We start from the raw sequence: 26,002 nt of genomic DNA, 5'->3' as shown, positions 1-26,002 counted from the left end.
CTTAGTCCGAAATTAATACAATAATGCAGAAAGTTGGGAAAAAATAATAACAACAAGCCACAACCGGTAGTTCTATCAATTTTATAGAACAACACATCAGGAACAACCACATCACTGCTCATAAACAATTACACTTGTATCTTTTTATATAAATAAAATCAACAATGTGTTTATGTTCGCCCAACATGCTTCGCCGCTGCGATCCAGTTACAACAAAAATGGTATAAAATTAACCAGCAGGACCCCATGAATGTTTATGGCTATCGAATGTGGGCCCCGGGCAAACAACGCCCACATATTTATGGTATTGAATTAACCAGCATGACCCTGGGAATGTCTTAGGCCATGGAGCTTTGCCAAATATCCTGCTAGTAATTTAATATTTCCAATTATTATTATTAAACATATAATGCATCATTCACATAAATTCCCAGATGACCCTTTACAATATAAGATACATAAAAAGTATAAATTGAAAGATGAAAAAAAAAAATACACAGTAATATTACATGTATATAGATAACATTTACTGGGAAATAAACCCCATTAAAAAAGTATAATTTAAGTATCACTTGTGGGAGCTTATTTAATACAAAGTGACATCACTTATTAGAGTGTCGACGGTATCTACCAGTTACTGAAATGAGAGGTAAAAGAAGGAAGTTAATCATTCGTCTGAAGTGTTTCACGTTGCAGTGGGGATTTTAAAGGGAAATAACTCAGTCGAAGCTCTTTAGTAAAATAAAATCAGTAACGGTCGATTTGTTCAGGAATGGCGGATTAAAAACAAAACAAGTCTACTCTTGACAATTTTTGGGAAAATTGCCTGATCTGTAGTTTCCAGGCAAGATCTCTACCGGGTGTATCTTTTAATTCAAATGGACATAATCGTGAGGTAATAGGCAGTATAACGAATGCGAAGAGTGGATTTTCAGCATTCATATTCAAGTGCGAAAATTCAGATAATGATAAATATTGTTACTTTATTGTTATGTTAGGTATTTATCATTTTCTTTTTATTATTCCAAAAATTCTATCAGAATCAAGATCTATCATCGATATATAAAAATGACCTTAAATTTATATGTAACATGTGACAGGCCTTGCTTGAGTTGAGCAAAGCGGATGTGATTGTAAATTGTTGACTTGTCAAATATAAAACCTTCATGAAGTGATACTGATACCATGGACCTTATATTATATTGTATTATAAATAAGGTCCATGGTGATACAAAAAGTGTTAAATAATTTCGTATTTCCAAATTGATTTTAATTTAAATCTGAATTGTATGATTGATTTTGTTTTTTAAAAAAAAAGAAAAAAGTGTGAGAATTATTTTCATTGACGTCAAAAATATGTGACATCATTGATTAGACACATCTACTCATCTAGCTACGGTGAAATCATAATGCATAGAAATAGTTTTCTGATCTGTGACGTGTAAATTGAATGACATGCACGTGACATTGCCAGTTTTGCCCATTGTATCTGGTTCTGGTCTGAATATTCTTTTAATCAACAGTCTGTGGGTGACAGTTTTAGTTCAGCCCTTGCCGGAAAAGAGCTTTGCTCAAGCACAGCGCTTCGTGCAATGCCTTAGAGCTTCACTCTATATTACAATAACTTAACAGGGCAAAACATAAAATCAAGAAAAACAAATGAATGAGTTTACAATAAGTCATACTTACTATGAATAGAATAATATGATCTACATGCATGGGGGTGGATTTAGGGGGGGGGGGGCTTGGAAACGGGGGACGAATAGGTCTCTGTCCCCCCCATGATTTTGATAGCCAGGACAGATTTTCAGGTTTATATCCACATGATGGTGAGCTTGTTTCTACGTATCTGGAACTGAATCGGGACTTGGAACAAGAATTGCCATTCTTCAAGCGCCAGTTTTCGGCCAAATCTATTTCACTTGTGCACGAAGCGTTCCTCATTATGTCACCTGAAGTGAGGCAGATGTTCCGTTCTGTCGAAGCTCTTCTCATCTCACACTGCTGAACCCTGCTAGTTCCTGCTCAGCCGAGCAATCCTTCAGCACTCTGCGCCGTATCAAAATTTGGTTGCGCAACTCCATGACGCAAAACCGACTGAGACACTTGATGGCGTGTGCGGTGCATAATGACCCCCTTCATATCGCCAAGATATTCAAAGAGAAAATCCCTGGACGATTCACTTAACTTCATGAACAATTAATATTTATGCAGCTTTGATGTAGGTAGTCAATTTTTCCATATTATCATCATATTACTCCTAGTTACAGCCTTTATCCAAATAACATTGGTACAGTAAACTGTTTGTAATTATTTATAACGTTTTGGTAATGAAATGTTCCAGGGTTCGTCCCTCACCCCCCCCCCCCCAAAAGTTATGACAAATCAATGCCCTTGTCTACATGTACATGTAGGTCAAAATAAAGACAAGTGTTGACACATGTACATGTAAATGTGCCATACTTAGTCGTTGTTTTTTGTATTTTTGTTCCCCTTAATGAACAAACTGAAAAAATCGCTGCCTTAAAAAAGCTCTCCCAGTTTCGATAAGAAGAGTGATTTAGAAATTAAGGAGAGTGATCTGATAGAGTGGTTATTTGTATGTATGGGAAATGGTTCTGAAGATCAATAACTGCATGTAATTAAGGGGTCATTCCGAATCCTGGTTACATAAAATAAATGATAATAAACATCGTCTGCTAAATAATAGTACTCGTAGTCTTATGGTCAAGTCAAACTTTTGCTATCGTCTAAAACTACTTACGGTATTCCAATAGAATTACTTGTCACCATTTCTAAATATATATAGCTTGTATAAATTTTGTTTAAAAACATAACCCCTATTCAAAATATAATCATAAACGCTTGAAAATTCCATCAAAATATAATCTTTTTCTTCCGGAATTATTCTTATTAGAAATATTTTACGTGTCATCTCTCGTAATTCCTCACGTCTCGCGAGAGTTCTACTTTATATTTTTATTAACCAGTGATGCAACATATTCAACATATTCATCAGAATTTTATTACCATGTGCGATCACATTATACACTAATCAAATACACCAAATAAATGTTCACAGTGACAGCATGGCAGCGATGGAAATGTGAATCTTTCACTTCTTTCAAAAAAAAAAAAATATGTCCATGATTTACAAATAAGGAGAGCAACTTACAATTTTAAGGCGAGGGAGAAAAACCTCCCCTGGTCGACATTCAGGTGCACGGCAGGTGGTCACGAGCGACCGCACGCCTCAAAAATCAATGACTGCATACTTCTACCCTCATATTATTCCCCCACCCCCATACTTTACACCATCGATCGTAATATTAAAACAAATTAATTGTCTTGTTGGACATATTAATTTTCACTGAACATTTATGATGAGAGTAAGTTTCTCTGCGTGCTGTAGTTACTAAGTTAGTTTTAAACACCTTATAATTTCTTGTTTTACTTTACATTTACAGTAATAATTTTCTTTTTAATCTGTCAGAAGCTCTTTCCAAGTCATTTCATCATCTTACAGTACTTGAAATATTGCATGGGATCAGCTGAGATTGTTGTTTCAATCTGTTTGAGTTTTTAATTGATCAGTAATATAATTAGCTCATTGAACCTAAGATTAACAACAATAGTGCTCTCAATAATGCATAGTGACAACTTTTTTCAGGTATTGCAAGTTTAATCTGGTAGTACAGCTGTAAGAGAAGGATGTCAAATAAGTTTACAAAGGAAGATCTAGATACTCAGTTTGATGCTTTTCTGAGAGATGTAAGCAAAGCTTGTCACAGTTCATATATACAGTTCTGGGAATAAATGGTCTTAGTTGTATCTGACAAAATGGCATTCACTATTGAACTAGTAACTAACATTTTGAACTTTGTGCATAACATGTATTCCTTCATTATCCCAGTCAGTGCAAAACAGTAGTAGGACATTAAACCCCATTTTATATCTGACATGTATCAATAAATATAAGAAAAAAAACCATAACAATTAATTGTCAGACAATGCTTGACTATGCCTGTGACCTGTGCCTTATTTTTAGCCTTGCAAAAAGCTTATGACAGTATAAATATGTTATTACTATCATAAGTTGCATATAAAATAGTCTTTCATTTGGCCCTTTGATTTCAGCATGGCACCAGGTGCACCATTTAAAAGCTAGATGCTTGGGCATGGGTTTTCTTTATATTTTGAATCATTCAACTTTCAATGGTAATAACAAGCTGAATAATTATTACAAATGACAAAAAATTCCACTGACTTATCTTTACTTTGATATGTTAATTAAGTATTGTACTGTATGAGCATTCAATGCTGATAAATTGACACATTTTGTAAATATAGATATCAATGGCAGTGCCATAGAACAATAATTAACTTTTGTAACATCATTATGCTACATGTTTACACATATTTAGCTTGCACGATTAAATGCAGCTCACTATTGACATATATGTAATAAATATTCCATTTAAAGCTGATTTAATTGCATTGCTCCAAAGCCCTGTTGACTTTGGACCCATTAGCTAGGATATAATTGATGTTGTATGTCTACTGAATTATGTTTAGCAACTTTATTTAAACTTCACTTTAATCTATGATGTGTATAATTTTCTTCTATCATTTTGCTTTTTCTATTAATGACTTCTTTCAAATGACTATATTATTTAACATTTGTTATTTTCCTAGTCTGTTTCATCAGAGGAATCTTTGCAAAAATATCTAAAGAAACCAGTTAAAAAGGAAAGAAAGTCAAAATGGTATGAAGAAGATAATGAAAATGACAATAGCACCACAATTGGAACCGGTAAATGCTTATGTTTTAAAGAATTTTTGAGAACTTGTAGTATTTGAAATGAAAATGACAATAGTACCACAATAAATTGGAACCGATAGATGCTTCTGTTTAAAAGAATTTCTGAGAACTTGTAGTATTTAAATGTTTTTGGTTTGCTCATTCTGTGCCAAAACTTGGAATATGCATGCTTGGTTAAGTAGGTGCATGTAGATGGGTTATGAACAAATTAATATTCCTATGTTCCATAACTCATTTAGTTCTTGTGTATAAAAGAATGTTGGGGAAAATCCCATTATGAATTTTTTTCGCAAGTATGACCCTTTAAAGTAGCTAAGTCTCTAACTCAATATTATCCAAAGTTTTCGACATTGAAAACATGAATTATATTTGTTAATTTAAATCAACATTGATGTTGTGATCTTACCGAGAAAAGATGGGCTTCTGATATCTAATATTTAAGATAAAATAAACATTTTACCATTGGTACACGAATCATGTACGATAATGTGTTTCAGTGCCATTTGTAACGCAAAACTCAAAGAACGAGGCTAGATGTATTTCGCAAGTCATGTCAAACGGTGACGCCAATAAATACTATTTGGTGTAGACTGGAATAACCCGACGCTAGAGATTGCCATTCAGTTGAGACTTCTGGCGTGTTTCACCAAACATAACTAATTTGAAATGGAAACGATTGAATGTAAATCAGTTTATATACAGTCAGTTTATATACATTATTCTGGTTTCCTCCCACTACTAAAGATCCCTATGCGCAAGCGAATTATTGAAATAAAATTAAACCATTGTTAGTCCTGAAATGACCTAGTTTGTGTCTAGTGGACGTTAAACCCCATTTCTCTCTCTATATATATATACATTATTATATGCATTGTGACCCATTTATTTCAATTTCTAGGTCCGAAATATTAGCAATTTAGCTCCTTAAGTTATACATAGATAATATACAAAACAAAACAGATATATTGAAAATAATTGATTTTGATTTTAGTTGTTATGCACTACATGCATGCTAATAGAGGATCCATTCATATTTACAGGATTAAGTCCAAGTGGAAAGAGTTTTCTAAAAACAAAAGAATCAAAATCTGGAAATTCCCAAGATGAAAGTAAAGCAGTGGAATTAATACCCAAACAAAGGAATAAGAAAGATGTAAAATTTGAAAAATATAATTTCTATATTTCACTAAATTCACTAGGTTCCAAAATAAGATAACTTATTCAGTGGGTTACTTTGCAACGTTTTTGGACCAATAGAGGGTCAACCTGAAATATTAAAGTATGGTTAAATTTTATATAATTCTGTTTCTGTAAGCAATAAAAAGATGTGATAAATATTTTTTCAAATTTTGTTTTAGGTGAATAACAAGAATAGAAGAGGTTCAAAACAAGAAATATCATTGAGTAAAGATAGTTTAGATGATAGTAAGTATGATTATAAATTAATTGATGCCGAAATACAGTATGTTTACAATTTTACGTTCAAACTTTCAGTTTTTATCAAATATTGGTTAAAAGTCACAAGTATGACTCATAGATTTTTTGACTTTCGCATTTCTTATTTTACAGTTTCTGAAAAGTCTGAAGACATTAGTGAAGAAAGGAAAAAGTAAGTAGACAGTTACAGGGTTCCCGCGGTCCTTGAATATCCTTAAATTTAAAATTTCATTTTCAAGGTCTTGAATATCCTTGAATTTCGCGGAAATAGGAAAATATCCTTGAATTTCAGTTGAGATCCTTAATTTTATTTCAAATGTCTTCAATTCCTTTTAAATATGAGATTATAACGATACATGTAGTTGGTAATGTTTTGGTTATTTTTAAGATACAAAATTGTAACTTTAGGCTAAAAAATGTCCTTGAAAATCCTTGAATTTGACGTATATTTGTCCTTGAATATCCTTGAAAAAATGTTTGACGAAGCCCTGAGTTATAATGCAGAATCAAGGCCCATATTTTGCATGAGGTTTAATTATATCTACAGCAGTATAGGCGTAATATGATGTATTTGACTAGTTTTAAGAAATTAAATAGATATTTTATCTTTATTGTAAATTTAGACGTTTCATTGTATCTACGATTTTAACGTATAATATTGTATGTCTTTTTATTTGTGTACAGGATTCATCAACTTGTAGCAGAAGCGAGTTATGAAAATAACAAGGACAACTTTCAGGGAGGTAAAATATCAAATTTTGTCTTATTAACATGTCCAAAACCAACCATATACAGTATTCATATTTTCATTTTCTTTCATTAATTAGTACTTTAAAATTTTGAATTTTGTATGTTATACCAATATCTGTTGTAAGATACACAATATATTCATGATTTACCAATTACACAGGTTGAATTTTTGTATTTTAAGAAGATGATATTCTGAATGAATATGTCAGCACTGGACCTGGTGTGGATACATTGAATGAGTTGGCTGATAAACAACAATTTTTTCAGGTGATGAAAAATATTTAGATGTAATTTATAATCATTGGGTTGACTAGCTTCCCATGTGTCTATGGTATAATTTGGAAGCCATTATTGTATTTAGTTTGAATATTTTGTAATCCTTCCTATGTTTCAACAACTGAAAATTTAAAAAAAAAACTTCTGATGTTTTATAAATTATTATTTAGACATTTATTCACATTCAAGTTGCATCTGCTGTGTGAAACCTGATAAAAGTGACCATTCTTAACTTTGCTCGGAATAAAGTCATTTTAGTGAAAGTTCAATATATTCATTTTTCATTAACTATTTTTGAACTATTATAACAAGAACAGCCAGCACTTTCACTAAATTTTACATAATATCCCTTTAATTGTTTTCACATTTTTGTGCATTTATTGTACAGGGTTTAGAAGAAGAAACTGGCCAATCTGTTGATTATCATAGATTAATAGGAGAAATAAGTGGTACAACATACAATCCTGTTGATACTAATCATAAAATAGCTGATATGTTGGATGATTCTAGAGAACAGGAAGAAAGAAGAAATGAATTATATCATCATGAAGTCAAAGAACAATCATTTGAAAAGGTAAGTTGTAAAATGGAGTAAGGTTTAACGTTTTACTTTTCTGCACCAATCAGGCTAATGCCACAATGGAGACGGGCACATGCCATGCTGCAAGCTATGAGGGACATTTGGGACAACAGTTGCACACAAGCCTTTTTTAATTGCACTTCCCTTTAGGTGATCTTTAACATGCTACCAATGGTATACATTGGACCTTTTTTTCCATATATGAAGGCCATTGAAATTTTTGTTGTTTGTATATTTTCAGGATTCATCTCACCAGAAGCCCAGTATGTTGTCAAAAGGTTAGTTTATTTGTTTGTGTCTACTTTGATCACAAAACTTATTCAAGGGCAAGGAGTATATGGTTGGCTATCTAAATGATAAAATTCTTATTTTGTCTTTTAAAATACCAAAAACATTGTCCTGATACATTAATAATAATATTAAAAGTTCTTATAATGACCATATCTCTTGATGATAGGTTACTCTGGATTGATATGTCTGAAACTCAACCCACTTAATACGCAGATAGGAAAATACTAAATTTAAATATTTTTGCTGTTTTTTCTTTTAGTATCATTATTGGATTCAATGGATTCTACCATGAATACAACAACGTCACCTAAAGTTGGTACCTCATCCAGAGATCATGATGTTAGTCAAGATAATCTTAAGTTAACAGTTCCTGGTACAATGAAAACACATACTGGTACAGGTTAGTTTATTCAATTTATTGTGGATCCATTAATGGAATATATTTTATTTTGCTTTCCGTAGTTTTGAATTTCTATTCCAAATCGCTCGAAAATAAGCAGCAAACTAGTCTATCCAGTTTCTTTCATAAAACAAATTTTTTCACTTTTTGTCACTACTTTGAATACTGGTTTGTTTTGTTGTTTTGCTCAGTTTAAAAACCCTAAAGGGATAATTTGACCATTGGAACAAGAGGATTTGAAGAGAGTTTCTTGGATGTTTGCATATTATAGACATTGCATTTCAACTATTCATAAAAGGGGAAGCTTTCAGTGGATCTCCTCAGAAAAGGTGTGTTCAATATGCAAATGAAACAACACATTGTGAAGAAATAAGCTGTTGAACTTGATCAAAAGTCCCAGCTCAAAATAATGTGCTCAATTGTTTAATTCTTAGCTGATAGTCAATGTGTCAGCATTTTTATAAATATAATTTTTTTTTTATTAGAGTTTATGGGAACAAACACAAGTAAAGAAATAGAGGATTTACATCAAGCCATGCGAGAGGTAAATAGGTCAGGAGCTACAACAGATCAGCATGATCAACCATTTGATATGTCAGCGTCAAGAGATCAACTGGTCAATGACCTATTTAATACAAACACAAATGGTAGTATTCATATTCATTCCTAACAGTAAATAAATAAAGTGATTTGCTATCGATTTTATTGACCTGTGTCTGTAATATTCTTGATTATTATTATTTTTCCTCAAGTTCACTTACAGTTCAAAATATACTGATTTTTATCAAATATTTAGGCTTATGTATTGAGTTCATGCATATACATGGTGACCTCAATTGTTTACTATGAGGTCAAGGTTTATTATTTCCCCCAATAGCATTATAGTGAGCCCTTGTGTATAAAATATACAGTGTAGTGATCTCATTAGATTTCAATGTATTTAACCATTCAGGTAAAGAGAGACCAATAAGTGAGATATTTCATGATATAGATCAGATAGAATCAAGGAGAGCTCAACGGTCCGATGTATCAACAGACTTCAAGTTATTATCAGATTATAAAACACAACCAAATATACAAGCTCAACATAAAAAAGGTAAATTTATCACCCTATTTAAATTTACAATATATAAACTAAAACATTTTGAAAAACAAAGTAATGATATTCAACAACATTTCTCCAATTGTCAGAATTTTGAGTTTATTTACAAGAAATAATATTAAAAGATGAGTTTGTTAAATTTAATCCTATTATCATAAGGTACTACAGCTTTCTTTTTATGGTTGATGTGCTAAATTACAGTATGGTTAGACTCAAGTAGTGTGAATAACATGTTAAATCTCACTACATACTTCAGTTTTTATATATCTTGTTTTGGTATTGGAAGTTATACATTTCAAACCTGAGTGACATGTCTAAAAGGGAAGCATTTACTGTGTGTTGTGTGTCGCAGTTTGCAAGTTTTGTAAGTGTACATGTATTGAGAAAGACTGCTTTGATTAGAGGAGCCAGGGATCATTCTCAGAGATTTGTATCGCTTAACAAGGAGATGTTGCTAAATACGAGTGACTGCTCGTACAGATTCTACTTTAAATGTATTATCTTTTTAGGTTCACAATCATCTGGTATAGACGATTCAAAGATAGATGGAGGTGGGTTTGATCATTCACATACTGAAGATACCGAAGTCTTTCATCCTCCGCCTGTTACTGCTGTGGTGAGATATAAATTGAAATAAATTAAGACGTAATTTTTAAAAAAAAAACCAAAAAAACCTTAAGTTGTACTTTATTAACATGTTAAATGTTCAGTTATACTCTTAAAATAAGAAACAAATTGTAAAGATAACTAGTATGACCATAGACTGGAGGCTAGTCTAATCACTGGAGGCTAGTCTAATCACAGAGTTATTCCTCCATTTATGTTCTAGTTTCTTATCTTGTAAATGCCCTGCAGGTCAGAGTTCTAAATAGAAATTTTGAAAACCCGGTAGGATTTTTTCATTCAAGTATAATGAAGAACAATTCCATTAAAACATAAGTCAGACGCTTGTCCTGGGCGAAACAGTTTGCGGTGCACAGCATCGGTATGGTTATAATTCTCTTATTGTTAAATTTGGGGCCCTGACAAGCACAGTTCATTGTAACATTGCAGAATTCCAAATTTAAGATATGGAATAATCAGTTGAGCATCATCAGGAATTAACCCCACTGATGATGTATTTATTTAACTAATTTATTATATGTTGTTATTTAGGGTGATTTTTATGATTTTAGAGGAGTAAGTACTTCAAAGTGTGGTTCACATTTGTCATTAATTATTTGTAACTCATTGCTAACATGTTAATTGTAATATGTCAGGTTTTTTTTAGTTTTTTTTGCTAATTTTTGCATAATTGGAAAGAGTCGCACAAATCAGTTATTTTATAAAGAATTGAAACTCCTACAGTTAAGATGATAATGAAATATTGAAAGAATTCGAGTTCATTTATTGAATAATGGCTGTGAATTTTAAGAAAATATTTTACATGGAATAATGAAGTATTCAGAGGTTTAGGCTAGTGAGAATCCTTAATCAGATTCTTGACACTCGCTTATTTTTAGGCCTGCACTAATGAAAAAAAAGTATGGATAGGTAATTGTAAACAAGTTAGACTAATATGTAATACTGTATTTGATGTAGAGCTGCTCCGATAAACACACACCCGTTGGTTTTTCTTGTAACGGCAATAACCACTAGTACTCCTGTAGTGTAATCTGTATGATTTATTATTAATTGACAAATATAGCACTGTAGAGGTTAATTGAAAATCTTTAATCACTTATTATATACTATAATTATGAATTTGTAAATTTGATGCCTAAATAGAATTAGAAATGTTATAAGTTTGGTGTATTTCCCATAGAACCGCTGTGTTTAGTTTTTTTGTGGTATTATTCCCACTATTAGGCAAAATATTCTGAATCTATGACCGTTCCCTGGCTTCTGGTGGCTATATGGACAGATGTGGCACTTCCTAATCCCTCAGTGGAAATAACAACCCCTCACATTTTCGAAAAGCTGGATTATTTTGCAATTTAATCATACGATTCCATGGATCTTATTATCTATTATAAGGTTCATGACGATTCTTACATTTTTAGTGTTTGAATGTACTAAAAAATAATAAATTGTGCAAAAATTAAATTTCCTGAAAATGTGCACATCAAAGACCAGGTAACAGTCAGAAGATTTGGATTATAGGCACAGAATATCATATGGTAATTCATTTAATTTTCAGAAATATATATTTTAGATTGCAGTTCTTGATATATTAGATTTATAGTTTTTTAAAATTTTAGATTGTATTTCTGAATATATGTTACTAAACATATTGTTTTAAGTCAAAAATGATTCATCATGTATGATAAATACTACTTTATTTCCAGTCAGTTAGAGACAAAAAAAAGAAGGAGAAGTTACACAATACCATTTCAGCTCAAGCAGTCGATCATGGTAAGATACTCTTTAAAGTTTATAATTTAACAGTGAATCATATTCCATTTTTTATATGTAAGGAATTACGTTCACACTGTATATATTGAAACTAAAACATTGAGTTATAAAATGAGAACCATGACTTCAGTTCTTATTCAAACAATGCTATTTTGACCAGATTTGCACAGTTTGTTATTTGAGTTGTATACAAATTAAACACACATTATGCAAGTCCTAAATCTGCCTATTGCAGGTCTTTCTTTAGGCCTGAAATGTTTTCTAAATTATTAATTAGACATTAATTAACTGATCCAGGCTATAATCAACTCTTGATGGCATCGGAATTCTCCGATATTAAATAGATTAGAACAGTTCAGCCATATTTTGATTTAAGCTAAAAATGTAGGAGCGAGACTTAGCTTCGAACAACCAGTGGTTGAAATTATTGCACACCTCTTGTCTAACCTTCAAAGGCTAATATCTTCGCTTGCAATAGAGTAATTTGAATGAAATTTTCAAATTATTCATTTTGCATTATCTATTTTCGAACTATTATAGCAAGAATGACTAGCTCTTTATCTAAATCTTACATAATGTATCTTTAATTGGATTGAAGTTAAATAAAACATTATATATATATATTCACAGAATGGTGTAGTTATAATTTGTATTAATAGGGAGAAGTAAATCTAGAAGTAAATATGGTAATATACAGAGCTCAGGATATGGTAGAAAATCACCATCTGTGTCACCAATACGATCCCCAACAAAATCGCCAATACGACCTCTCTCTGATAGAACCAAAAAACTTAGTCAGTCTTCACCAGATGTTACTAGACAGAAACCCAGTAAAAAAGGTAAGAATTAAAAATATCTTGTAAAGGATTTTCATTGAGCTTCATAACTGACATATTCTCCAGTGTCAATCAACACTTTTTCTATATACATGACAAGTGTTGATTTATACATTTATATTAAAGGCATATTATATTAAATATCAATTTTCCATTCATAATAGAACTGAGAGTGATTTAATTGAATTTATCATTATTTTATTATTACGCTATTAAATACTATGATTTTATGAAATTACTTATCTTAGCATCATCTAAATCTCAAAATGTGAAACAAGGTGACAAAAAGATACAAGATCAAAAGCAACTCTTGGCATCTGTAGATTCATTTACAAGATATATTAAAGATCAGATCAATGGAAAAGATTTGCCTGGGGTAAGTAGCTCTTGACCATTTGATAATTGAAAAATGAGTAAATTGTTGAAGTTATTTGTCAATCAAATCTTTTGTGAAAATGCCAAATTGGAATATATTTTAGTTTTAATATATTTGACAAAGAAGGAAAATTCTTAAAATTAAACAGATATTATAATATGCCACACAACAAACAGATGTTATAACATGCAACAAATCTATTTTAGTTTTAATATATTATAACATTCTATACAACAAATAGTTATTATTCCACACAAAAATTAATTATTAGGACATTCCATTCGTTACAACAGACAGATGTTATAACATTACATCCAAAAAAACAACATATTATATTAGAACATTCTATACAACAAACATTATAGTTTTCCATACAACAAACAGTTGTTATAACATTCGATACAACAAACAAGATGTTATAACATGCCACACAGCAACCATATATTATAACATTCCACACAACAAACAGATATTATAACATTCTATGCAGCAACAAAAATTGTGTATTTGCAAATATAGACAAGATATCAATATTGTGGACCATTTATATACATAGAATGATTTATAATATTTTAGGCAAAATGGTCAAAAGATGAACCATCTCAGTCATCTAGTATTAAGTTAGATAAATCTGGTGGTTTAAATAGAGAGCAAGTTTTATTACAAGAACTTAAAGATTTACAACAACAATGGCAGGAAGTTAGAAAGGAAAATGTCACCCTTAAAGGTAGGTAGGATCATAAAAATGAATGAAATAAACTTACCAGTATTCCACTATCTATATTTAAATATTAACTGTATCCATCAGTTCAATGAAATCTTATTGTGATTTTTAGTAAGGTAATCCTGAAACCATCAACAAGAAAACAAGTTGAATTTTCAAAGATTGACCAATAATACATTTTGATCACTTTACAGGGGACATGACATCAATGAGACAGGAACATGCTCAGGAAATGGAAAACTTTCGATTGGAACATGAGAAAGAATTGTTTAAACTTAAACAAGAGAATTTCGTGTTAGCTGCCAAGGTGAGTGAATGTTCCATATAGATCTAATACCATTTTCTGTTAGTGTCATTATCACCTTGATAACTACATATGACTGCATTGATTGACATTTAAGTAATGTATCTAAAAATAGATTAAAAATATGTATTATCTAAGGGAAATATAGATTAAGGACAAAAACATTTTGAGTGCCAGATTTTGCAATATAGCAAACTTGTTTCAGTTGTAGTGGAGAAATGTTTGCCCAATATTCTCGAGTTTACTTGATTCTCGCAGTTCATAGGATTGAGAATTCAGTTCTGTGACCTCAAACCAACTAACTTTTTTTAATTTTTATAATTACATGTATTGTTGTACAGAATCAGGTAGATGATGAACATAAAGAACAACATAGAAAACAAATAACAGAAGATCTGGATAATGTAGCTAAAGAGCGAATAAACAAATTAGAAAAAGAAATAAAAGAACAGGAAACATTAATAGTTGGATATCAACAAGAAAATCAACGGCTCTATAATGAAGTTAAACAAATAGATAAAAATACTAAAGACACGGAAGGTTCGATGTTCAAAGAAAATCAGAAATTAGCTCGAGAAGTTAGTCAACTAAGGTAGAGAGTTGTATTTCTATGTAAAATTTGTCTTCTTATGACTACATTGTATACAGTGGACTTTGTCACTTCCGACATCTGAATACTACGGCATTCTGTGAAATCCGTCATCATTTTAATGTCCCGATTTATTTCTTTATTACTTCAACCAAAAAAGTTTTCAGTAGTCCGGATTCTGAATATTCCAAATTATGACATCAATCAGAGGTCCCGTCACACGATTTCCATTGAATTAACATTAGATAATCCGACCTTCAATCAGTGGGTGTTAACCGACAAGCAACCACCAATCAATTATCTGTGAGCATAAAACACGTATCGGTCTTTGTTGATTACCTTGATAATTTTATTAATCTCTGGTAAGAGAGCACTTGGTATTTGATTTGAGTTTCTCACGTGATCGTCCTGCAAAGCATGCCCGTATGGATTTGTTTGATATAATGTAATAAAGTTTTGAATGTACAGAAAGCATTATCATATTTTAAGTTCTTGGAATTCGAGGAATCATTATGATAATGCTTCCGGTATTCAAAGGTACAATAATACTTCCGGTATTGAGGCAATTGGGTATTCTGACATGCTGTGTAATCCGGCATATTGTACCAATCGGAATTGACAATCCACTGTATTCAGAAATAAAGATGATTGTACCATAAATTTGTGGAAATTATCTCTTTTAAGTCATGTACATATTGTTAGTTTATATGAAAGATGTTTTGTAATTCTATCAAGGATAAGATGTAACGATGGGTAGATTCTTGCATTTCATGTATGATCACAGAAATAAGAATTACCAGTCTCAAAAGGCCTGAAGTATTGTACACGGATTTGACTTTCTTTGAAATCCATTTCTTTATTTCAGAAATTCATTATTAAAATTGTTTAATATCTTAATTGTGGCTGTTTATGGGTTTTAAGACTGTATTTATTTTCAGAGAACACTTAAGTCAGAAAGAATATGAGTTAAAACATAAAGGTACTATAACAAGTGTTGTAGCTCAACAAGAGATAGCAGGTGGTCAAACATCGACTTCTAGTATGTCTAATCAAGCTGTACTAGGAGCTGGTAAAATAGCACAGTTAGAATCAGAATTAAAGGAAGCAACGGTTAGTAAAGTTTTCTTTCTGCTAAATTAGGATGATGCTTATAAAAAGCTGAGTTCCCATGTACAAATTGTATATGCATCTAAAGATCATTTAACCTCTGAAATTCGAAAAAGGGTGCCTGGAAATAACTAATCAGAAAACATAAATATCACCATGTTTTATCCATGACCCAATCTGTAGCTCTGTGATACGTTTCCCCAGAAATACAAATATGGTTTTGATCATTGTCCCCAGATTCCATGCTACTCCCAAGTAATTTCTAGAATCTTAAAAGTGATTAATCTCATCAGGATAACCAAATCACTCAAATAGTTGACCAATGGAATTCCTTAAATGAGTTACATAACCACCGTAATCAAATCTAGTGAACACTTTCTATAAGCTGTGAGATGAAATATCAGACACTCTATTTGGACTGATTTTTCATATTTGGCATTTGATTTGTATACTTTTCGGTACACCAACTTTTATTAACAAATATCCTGTGAAATCTGGAACTTCCCCTTTATTGATCATAAGATGTTAACATTCCAGCCTCTAACCCCACCTTAACTTTGTTCAAATGTTACACCCTGGCCCCCACCCCAACTTTATTCAGATGTTACACTGTGCCTTAACTTTATAATACACCAAAGATAATTGATAATATTGGTGTTTATAGAAACAGTATGATATGTTACAACGTGAACTAAAAACTATACAGAATACTAAAATAGAATTAGAACAGCATATAGATACTTTAATACGAGAAAGAGAAGATATAAAGAAACAACTTGATTTAGCTAAAACTTTACGACCTGAAGATGCCAGGGTAAGTAGCTACTACTGTACTTAGATTTACAATTTAGCGAATCTGAAAGTGAAATAAGGATTATAAAATCTAGTTATGTTGGTTGGATGTTCAGAGCTGTAGATATATGGCATGTAATAAGTAGGATTTTTTATTTTTAGTTATTTTTTAAAGTTTCGTTTTTAAGTTTGAATGAATGCTTTAACATTAATATGTGAATAATTTTTGCAAATCCTTGCCTGTAATCATTTTATTGTATAATAGGCATTAGAAGAAAAATACAAACAGGAAATAGAGAAATTAAGTAGAAAATTAAAATGGTATGTTGAAAATCAGGAGATGTTAGATATAGGTGCTAAAACAATTAAAACTAAAGATTTAACTATAGAAAAACTAAAGAAACAAGTTGAAGATTTACAAACAGAGGTATGTTATAATTGAACTAATTGTTGTAATATCTTCTGTAATTTAAACTGCTAAGATTGGAATTGATATTATAAACGAGAATTAATAGAATTAATAAAAATATGCATTTAAAATTATAATCTTGATGCGTCATTTTAGTGCTATAGAATCACTTGAAAACTATACTATTGTGAAAGATGAATCTCTAATATGAATATCAGTCCAAAAATGGTTCAATTGCATTCAGTATTTACAAAGATATGTGTAATTGGAATTTCATCGATCTATTCTGCTCGCTATGCAAATAAGAATGCTGCCATTTCGTTGTCTGAAAATTTATTGATAGGCCTTTTTTAAATCCAGTTGAATCCAAAATAGCGTTGGTATTTTGATTTTGTTTTCTTCATTAAATGTTAAATATTAGCGTGGATTAAGTCATAAGAAATTTGATGTTTTAGAAAAAATGCCAATGGTGCATTGGGTCTTATAGTGTTACAGAGTCGATGTAATTGTGTTGGGTTAATGGTCTTTTTCTTTTAGACTGGCAAAAAGTTAGAAGAGAATAAATTACGGGTTAAAGAAAGAGCAGCTGATGCTAGGAGAATACAAGATCTAGAAAGACAGGTATTTAAACTTCTCATTCATGTTGTCAAAGTATAAAGAAATTTCATGTTTTGAAAAGTGTAATCATTGAGATATCTTCTACGGTACTTTTAATAATTGTAAGTCACAGAATAAATTTTAGTTTAGATGTTTCATGGAATTTTAAATGTAACAGGAATATTCAAATGGATCTGTTATTTTTCTTTATCTAGGTGCGAGAAATGGATCAGATTATTCGAAAACGTCATCCTAATTCATTACCCGCCATGATATTAGCTGCTGGTGCTGTACCAGATTCTATCCCAGATAAAAAGACCCCAACTAATCTAGTCCTAGAAAATAGAATTAAGAAATTAGAAGGTGAATTAGCTAGTAAAGATTCTGAAAGTGAGCAGTTGTTACGAGGCATGGAACAAAAATATAATGCAGTAAAGGTAAAATTAAAGTGTATTTGTTATTTGTATTTCCAGTACATACTCATTGTGAAAAAAAGGTTAACCACTCTTCAGATGCAATGGTTATCAGTCCAGACATTTATTCTGTTCGTTCCTTCAATGTTGTCAAGTGTTTATAGTGTCATGATGTTTTTATTTTTTAATGATTTTTATGTAAAGTACATTCATGAGCGACTCGTGTGTTGGATATTCAGCGCTTTATAAATAGATTATTATTATTAATTATTATTTGGTATAAAGAATGTTATTATTCGAAGAACTGGGTAGCCCTTACAATTATGATTTGATTCAAATCAGCAGAAACTAATTATAGTGGTCATAACGTAGCTTTTTGCTAAGATTATCTTTGATTGTACATGTAAATGGCCTGGACTCTATATGTAACTTTTATTCTGGCTTACAAATTCAAAAATAAAGAATGATGATTTTTTTTTTTTGTATTCACTGCAAAATTATTACTGTAGCATGTGTAATGTTTAATTGACTTCCATTTTTAAATCTTTTTTTGTTATTTAACAGATGCAGTTTGAAGAAAGAATTTATGATTTAGAATCCCAGTTATCTCGTTTTATTGAAAACCCAGGTGATCCTCATCCTCATACACACGTAGGAGCTTTACAGAAGGAATTAGATAGTACTAGAGATAGATATAGAAAACAAATAGCAGAATTACAATCACAGATATTACAATTACAAACAGAACTACAAAAATCACAGAAAACTAATGGATTAAGTAAGTATTATTGATAACTGTTCTGGGGTTGTGATTAGGACTTTCACTTCAAAATTTGTATGCACCCATACTAACATGAGGACGTATTATGTTATCGCCGTCGCCCATATGACGTCCGGGTGACCGATCACATGTGTTTAGGGAAACTCTATAGGTCATAATTTTATCCGATTTTGATGAAACTTTAGATATATATATATGTTTACATCTCATATATCTTGTGTGGGTTCGATTATTGGCTTGATACCGGACCTTAACTTTCAGGATTATTGCCCCTGATTGTATGAAAATCACCCACATAGCTTGTGGAGGTCAAAATGTTTATCTGGTTATGATTACTGTTCAAATATACCGGTATGTTTATAAGACAACAATCACAGATGAGTTTGATTTTTTTGAAAATCGGGCTGTAACTTCCCATTAAAATTTCACTCTCCGTTACGCAGAAAGTGGCAAAGCATGTTTGAATATGGTTAGTTTATTATAAATACCAAATGGTGTTTATTTTCCAGATACATACAAATTAGATAATTCAAGTGAAAATGAATTACGCCTACAAGTTTTACAATTGCAAAGAGAGGTTGAAAATAAATCACATGACATCCAGGTTCTCCAGAAATCTTTAGAAAAATTAAGGAAAGAAAAACATCTATATATGATTAATGGAGTTGGTAAAAATAATACAGGTTGGTTAATTTGTTTCAAATTTAATTACACTTTCCCTTTATGTGAATTTTCTCCTTCCAAAATTACCTCCCTTAGCACATCAAATGTGACCATTTCTGAAGACATTGATAATTATTAGTTATATATTGTTTATAACATAGTTGTTTCTATTTTGTTGAAAATGTAATTATGTTTATCTCCCCTATATTTAGCGCATTATCAACTGGAAATTCATTTTGGCACTCTTTCTTCTGCAATCTGCATGCAACAACCGATCTTCTATATTGGGTATTTTAGGTATCACTTGACAAGTTTTGGAGGAAAATATCAAATTAATCCATGGAAAAATACTCAAAATATTTAATGTTTACTTAAGGAAACAAAGTGAAAATATAAACAGTAGACAATCTGTTTTGGATACAACCTTTTTTTTTTGAGTGTTATTTCTGTTAGAAATTCAATTTTCATAATATAAAAGTTCACAGGGATTCTTCAATCTATCAAGTGACGTTTAGAGTGCTGTCAGATCCATTCTCATGACTTTTGCAACATCCCAAATAATATACAATTCTGAAATCTGTGCCCCCCACCCTCAATCTATTTATCTCTCTAAGGCTCTGTATTAGTTGATATTATTATATTTGTACAGATGTAAAGAAAGGTAAAAGTAAGAAGAGTGTAAAGAGATTAGAAGAGAATGGTATTGATGTTACTACAACAGATAATATATTACATCAATCATCATCTGATCATTATAACTCACATGTTAATATAACAGATATTGTGAAAGAAAATGAATATTTGAAAAACAAGGTAAAGACTAAAATTAGTTTGATCTATTATTGATATTTTTAAGAAAGTGACAAGGACTGTTATTTTTATTAAATTGATTCATTATCTATAGAAACCTAGTAAATATGAGGTAAACCCCCTTGATCAGATGAGTATCCCGAAAATTGAACCCTCTTATACAACAATTTAGTTACATGTAGATTCCCCAATCTGGCATTAAATCCTTACTAAATTCGGAATAATACATAGATTTTATTGAGCTTAGTTGTTTAAAAAATACTGTATATATACATAATTTGAATAGGTTGAAAGGCTACAGTTAAGTTTAGATCAACAGAGAGTCGATTTAAGAAAATCTCTAGCAGAAACAGAGGCTGTTGTTAGAAGAAGTCGAGAAGAATATGAAGACAAGGTAAAATATCCTCTTGCCTTTAGAATGGAATGAACAAAAATTTAAATAGTTTATATCTTCTTTTTTTAAAAAAAAAATCCCCTCTTCGGTTATTGGATATAAATAAGGTCTTATTTTAATAAGACCAACAACATCTGTTTTTCTATATTTGTATTGAGCTGTATGATATGGTCCTCTTACTAGTGATTTATGCTAATATTTCTAGGTTGTTTTCTTATATCCTAGATTGATACACTAAGATCAAGTCACCAGAAAGAATTCCAGAGAATATTATCAGAACAAGCTATAAGCCATTCTACATCTAAAGTAGCTGAATTACACAGTAAATGTGATGCTCAAGAGGTATAATAATATTTGATTTGTGTAAATAATTTAAAGCTAAAATCCGATTACAAAAATACAGAAATAATTAAATAAAAAAAGTTAACCCCCTAAACAGTTGCCATACATGTTTTCAATTTGTAGAACAATGCTAATTTACAGCAATATTTTATTAAAATTGATTTTTTATACTTCCTCTATAATTTTAATCAGGTTTTAATTCACCATCTGAAAGAACAGCTGTCTAAGAATGAAGTAGATGCAGAACATATATCAATATTAAAAATTGAAAAAACAGCATTACAAACACAGATTGAAAAACTACAGGATCAGTTAGCAGATGCAAAGCGTAATTATACTCCGGTAATTGGATTTTTCTTAATTAACCATTTTACTTATTAAGGAAGTCACGGAAAGCATTTCACAGAGTTATCGTTCTGTTCACATTTGACTGTTCAAGCTTCCCACAGAATTTATAATGCAGAATTTGTCGACATCAACTCTGGAGCAAGCTCAGAGATGACTTTGCTGGTGATGGGTGTATTATGAGGCCGGACAAGCTTCCATTCTGTTTTTATTTCGTTGAATACATTGTGGCTGCGTGTATAAATACAGCTCTTTGTACTCTGAGGTGTTTTCTACAAAGCCGAGTATGTTTACTCTACCATTTATTTGAGAAATTCAAAAATTTGGTTATTGATTGCATGGTATTTGATTTTTGCAACACCTCAGAGAAAATGTTTCTGTAACAGTACTTGAGGCTGTGAAGCACCCTAACATTTATTTGAGAAGTTCAAATAGCTAATAATTTTGGTAATTGATTGCGTGGTATTTAATTTTTGCAACACCTCAATAAAATATTTCTGTAATTGTAATAATCTGCTCTTGTAAATTTGACCTATCACTGTTGTCTTTTTACAGGGCATGAAACATTTTGTAAGCATTCAGGAAAAGATAACTCAGATGGAAAGACGACATGAAAAACGTGAAGAAGAATTACAAGATATTATTAAAAACACACAAAATATTGCATCAACGCAATTAGACAAAGAAGCCGAAAAGTGGAAGAAAATAGTTGAAATGAAAAATTTAGAAATAGAAAAATTTAGGACAGAACTTGATTCAATTTTAAATGTGATACGCATGTTACAAAAACAAGGTGTCGTTCTTCCATTGAAATCCTGATATATTATCTTAACTAAAACTTTTACTTGTGATATTTTTCCATGACTTATCAGTGCTATACGGAATATTTCAAACACCGTCCACTAAATTATTTTAAAACATATCCTGTTAATAAATATGATTTATGTGCAGTAGTATTTTCATAATTACATACATGTATTAGTATTATTGATACTAACATTTAGAACAACTGCTGGATGGTAGTTTTATTTATCCAATTAGGTACCAAATCATCTGCATCACAAGTTATTTTTGATGTCATGAATTATCAAAACACCTGCAACAGTTTTTGGTCATGAAATGAAATGAAATGGGGTTTAACGTCCTAATTTCTGCACTTTTTGATCATGACCAAGTGCTCATAAATTGTAATGGTAAATAGTTACCCAGGAATGTATATCAGTGAGTTGAAAGCTGAACTGCCTGCTATAAAGTTTAGTAGAAAATTTACATTGAACTTTCAGTATGAATGAAGGCTGTAAAATAAGCAGTGCAAACTTTTAAAGATACATTCCAACAAAAGTATCAGGTGGTTATTTCCAATAAAAGTGTGGAAAGTAGAGACACCCAATCTTACTAGAAAAATACTGGATACCCTGAAAAACATCAATGGAGCATGATCAGGACAAGAATGTAACTGGGTCACTAATTGTCAGTCTGACCAGTAAGGCTGTTTGCACGAGCGAACGTGGAAAAGGTGAAACAGATTCTGAGGACAGGGAACCATACCAGAATTTACTTAGGCTTCAATATTTATGGTAAATGGGCAGCGATTAAAGACAATATCATCTTTTATATGCAATGAATTCTCCTTCGGCTTGGCAGCCTTGAGTTGGTTCGTTGACGGCGAAGTCACGTGACACAAATATGGATTCTTTATTTAGATTTTTTTATAGCTTGGGGTATTTCCTCACAAATACAATGTTTGAGAGGGACTTAGAGTTGGAGCAAATTTTTGATACATTAATTAGTTTGAATATGTTTTTAATCAAGATATACCATCATATCCACCCAGTTTGTACATGGGAAGGCATCTTTAAATAGATTTGACTAAACAATTTTAATATCAGGTTATAGCCCTTTCATTTTTCTAGAAAATAAGCATAACATACAGTGTTTAATAAGAATTAATTATGAAATATATCACATTATCATGGCAAAAAAACTTTAATAATTTGACATGATTTCCAATTTAGAAGACTAGTATATCTAGGGGATTAAAGCACATTTTTAGAAAGGATTGTTTGATTTATCAACTAAAAATAAATAAAAGTATATTATTCGTACATATATATTTATTAGTGTAATCACTCAGGTTAAATAGTTTCATTATTGGTAAAAGCATGTGTTCAGAAACAAGTGCCTTATGTAAAATGTTGTCGTAGTAACAATGTATTTATTTATTTTAACTATGTGTAGAAGGCCAATATTTTTGCCCTCTTGTATAAATAATTTACGATTGGCACAATTGCCTGTGTCAGTATTTGAAACAATTGTTAGGAACATCTGTACTTTAATGCAATGAGATAATTTTGATCTACTGAAGAGATTCAAGCAGTGGCTAGTATATGAAACTACCATAGAATATTGTCCATAATAAAATGAAAACACTCATCATATAGAAGAACATGGCTTAATTATTAATGTATTGCACAATGCACATTGACCAACCACACATAAACTATTTGCGTCCAAACCTGAAAATTAGAACATAATTATATCATATAATTGTTAATATAATGTTATTATTATAATAGGTCCTATAAATGTATTATAATGTATATTTTTGTATTTATAGTATATAATTAATTTATTAAATAATTTATTTATTATTGTATTTAGGTTCTGTATTTCCCACCAGGTAATGTATATTACAGTGGATTGGTAACTTAAATGATCGAAATGCTTTAAGACTTTGTGGAATGGAGATATTAGATTTTAATGACAGCTTTTGTAAATCTACACCAAGCAGATTCGCAAGGTGGATATTGTTTGAATTTGAAACATACATTACAAAACAGTCTTACTCAGCCCTTGAAAAGGCTTTTGTTCGCATCTGAGAAAAATTTTGATTAAGATTTATTGCATTCAAGGGAGTTAATTCCTAATTTCTAAAGTGTAAATGATAATTGTACAGGATTTATAAATTGTTTCAATGGCATTTGGTAATTGAACTGGAATATACAGGTCACAATTCTATGGAATACAATTACTGCATTTTGAGCGTGTGTCAACATGGGGAAGATGCTTATATAAAACCTCATTATTATTATTATGGAAAAACTAAATTTAGCCTGGGCCCCACCAATCTCTATGGGTTTAAAATGAAATGAGGTTTAACCTCCAACTTGATGAAGAAACTAAATTTAGCCTAGGCCACCTTTTATTCCCCACCAATCTCTGGGTTTAACCTCCAACTTTTCTGCACTAGGGAGGTCATGGAAGCTAAGTGGGTAAGGTTTAACCTCCAACTTGATGGAGAAACTAAATTTAACCTAGGCCACCTTTTATTCCCAATCAATCTCTATGGGTTTAACCTCCAACTTTTCTGCACAAGGGTCACGGAGGCCAAGTGGGTAAGACGCTGGCTTGCTAGCCTGGAGGTCGGGTGTTGGATCCCCGCATTGAGCGAGAAAGTTCATCCAGATTTTCCGGCGTGGTTCCCCCTCGTCATTGAGCCATAGCGGAGGGCCTGACCATGAAAGCTGTACAGTCGTTCGTATGGGCCGAAAAACCGAGGACCCATGTACACATTGGCGTACATGTAAAAGATCCCTTGACAGTTGGAATTTGATATAAGAGTAGGTCGTAGTGCCGCTGTCCAGGCAAAATTTCCCTCCTAGCACACTGAATGGCGTATGCCCGTCTTCATTAGCCCATTTCGGAGCAGAACAGTAGGACGTTCAACCCCATTTCATTTCTGCACAAACCCATCTAATGAAGTACAGGTTTACGCCAGCCTGGTACTTTCATTTTCTACTCCATGACTAGAGAAATTGTGTACAGCATTCATCTCAGAAATAGTCATACATAAAAGATATTAACATTTTCTAAGTTATAGGATTCCGATACATATGCTCTACAATATGAATCCTGTTCATAAAATTTTAATTTTATTCACACCTTGATATCCGACAATATTATTGACTCACTATGAACAAACTCAAATCATGACTGGGTCTAATAACAACATACAAGATTTCTTAAATCTTTCATGACTATGGACCTGGATCATATCTGTGGCTTTCCTTGGGGTTGCTTGTATGATTCCGTCTTTAAAAATTAAAAAAACAAAAACATCTGCATGTACCTATAACTGTTTATTGACAATAAATAGAGGCACATATTAACAATATCACAGATAAATTGCCAAAGAATTTTATCTTTTTATTGGATCATATATTAGGTATAATGTTATCTTATCTATGATAAATAATTTTTTAGTTAAATATTCAATCTTAATTTAATTAAAATTCAATAAAGTTTGGTTCAAGTTTGTGAACTTCTATTAAAACAAATTAACTGAAAGGCATTTCAGTATTTTATGTATAAGTCTATCATTATTTTTCATTCTTTACATTTCTGTTCAATTTAACAAGGCTGATTGATGAGCAGGTTATTTGGCTTTTAGTTTGGTATGGTGCAAAGC

The 26,002-nt window shown here is 31.3% G+C and overlaps 1 protein-coding gene across 1 annotated transcript; it reads left to right on the top strand.

Moving 5' to 3' along the window:
* Positions 1-762: 762 nt before the first annotated feature.
* LOC126810802 (centrosomal protein of 162 kDa) lies at positions 763-24,541 on the top strand. The gene is made up of 32 exons (XM_050536080.2): positions 763-895; positions 3,671-3,771; positions 4,696-4,813; positions 5,863-5,975; positions 6,181-6,247; positions 6,392-6,431; positions 6,944-7,002; positions 7,191-7,276; positions 7,674-7,859; positions 8,107-8,143; positions 8,416-8,556; positions 9,042-9,203; positions 9,509-9,652; positions 10,168-10,274; positions 11,986-12,052; positions 12,712-12,891; positions 13,137-13,264; positions 13,841-13,991; positions 14,183-14,295; positions 14,634-14,884; positions 15,820-15,991; positions 16,653-16,802; positions 17,046-17,207; positions 17,727-17,810; positions 18,002-18,223; positions 18,764-18,977; positions 19,490-19,663; positions 20,293-20,456; positions 20,740-20,847; positions 21,073-21,189; positions 21,382-21,531; positions 22,090-24,541. The coding sequence occupies exons 2-32, from the start codon at positions 3,712-3,714 to the stop codon at positions 22,351-22,353; spliced, it is 4,191 nt and encodes a 1,396-aa protein (XP_050392037.1). The 5' UTR covers positions 763-895; positions 3,671-3,711; the 3' UTR covers positions 22,354-24,541.
* The last annotated feature ends 1,461 nt before the right edge of the window (positions 24,542-26,002 follow it).

The sequence above is a fragment of the Patella vulgata genome, chromosome 2 (genome assembly GCF_932274485.2).
Source record: "Patella vulgata chromosome 2, xgPatVulg1.2, whole genome shotgun sequence".
Classification (NCBI taxonomy): Eukaryota; Metazoa; Mollusca; class Gastropoda; family Patellidae; genus Patella; species Patella vulgata.
This window is presented reverse-complemented; position numbering and strand designations above follow the sequence as displayed.

Bases quoted from the DNA above. Each gene is read 5' to 3' on its own strand.
- LOC126810802 (XM_050536080.2), top strand. From the start codon at position 3,712: ATGTCAAATAAGTTTACAAAGGAAGATCTAGATACTCAGTTTGATGCT. The intron at 10,275-11,985 runs GTGAGATATAAA...CTTTATTTCCAG, and splicing joins CTCCGCCTGTTACTGCTGTG to TCAGTTAGAGACAAAAAAAA. The intron at 13,992-14,182 runs GTAGGTAGGATC...ATCACTTTACAG, and splicing joins GGAAAATGTCACCCTTAAAG to GGGACATGACATCAATGAGA.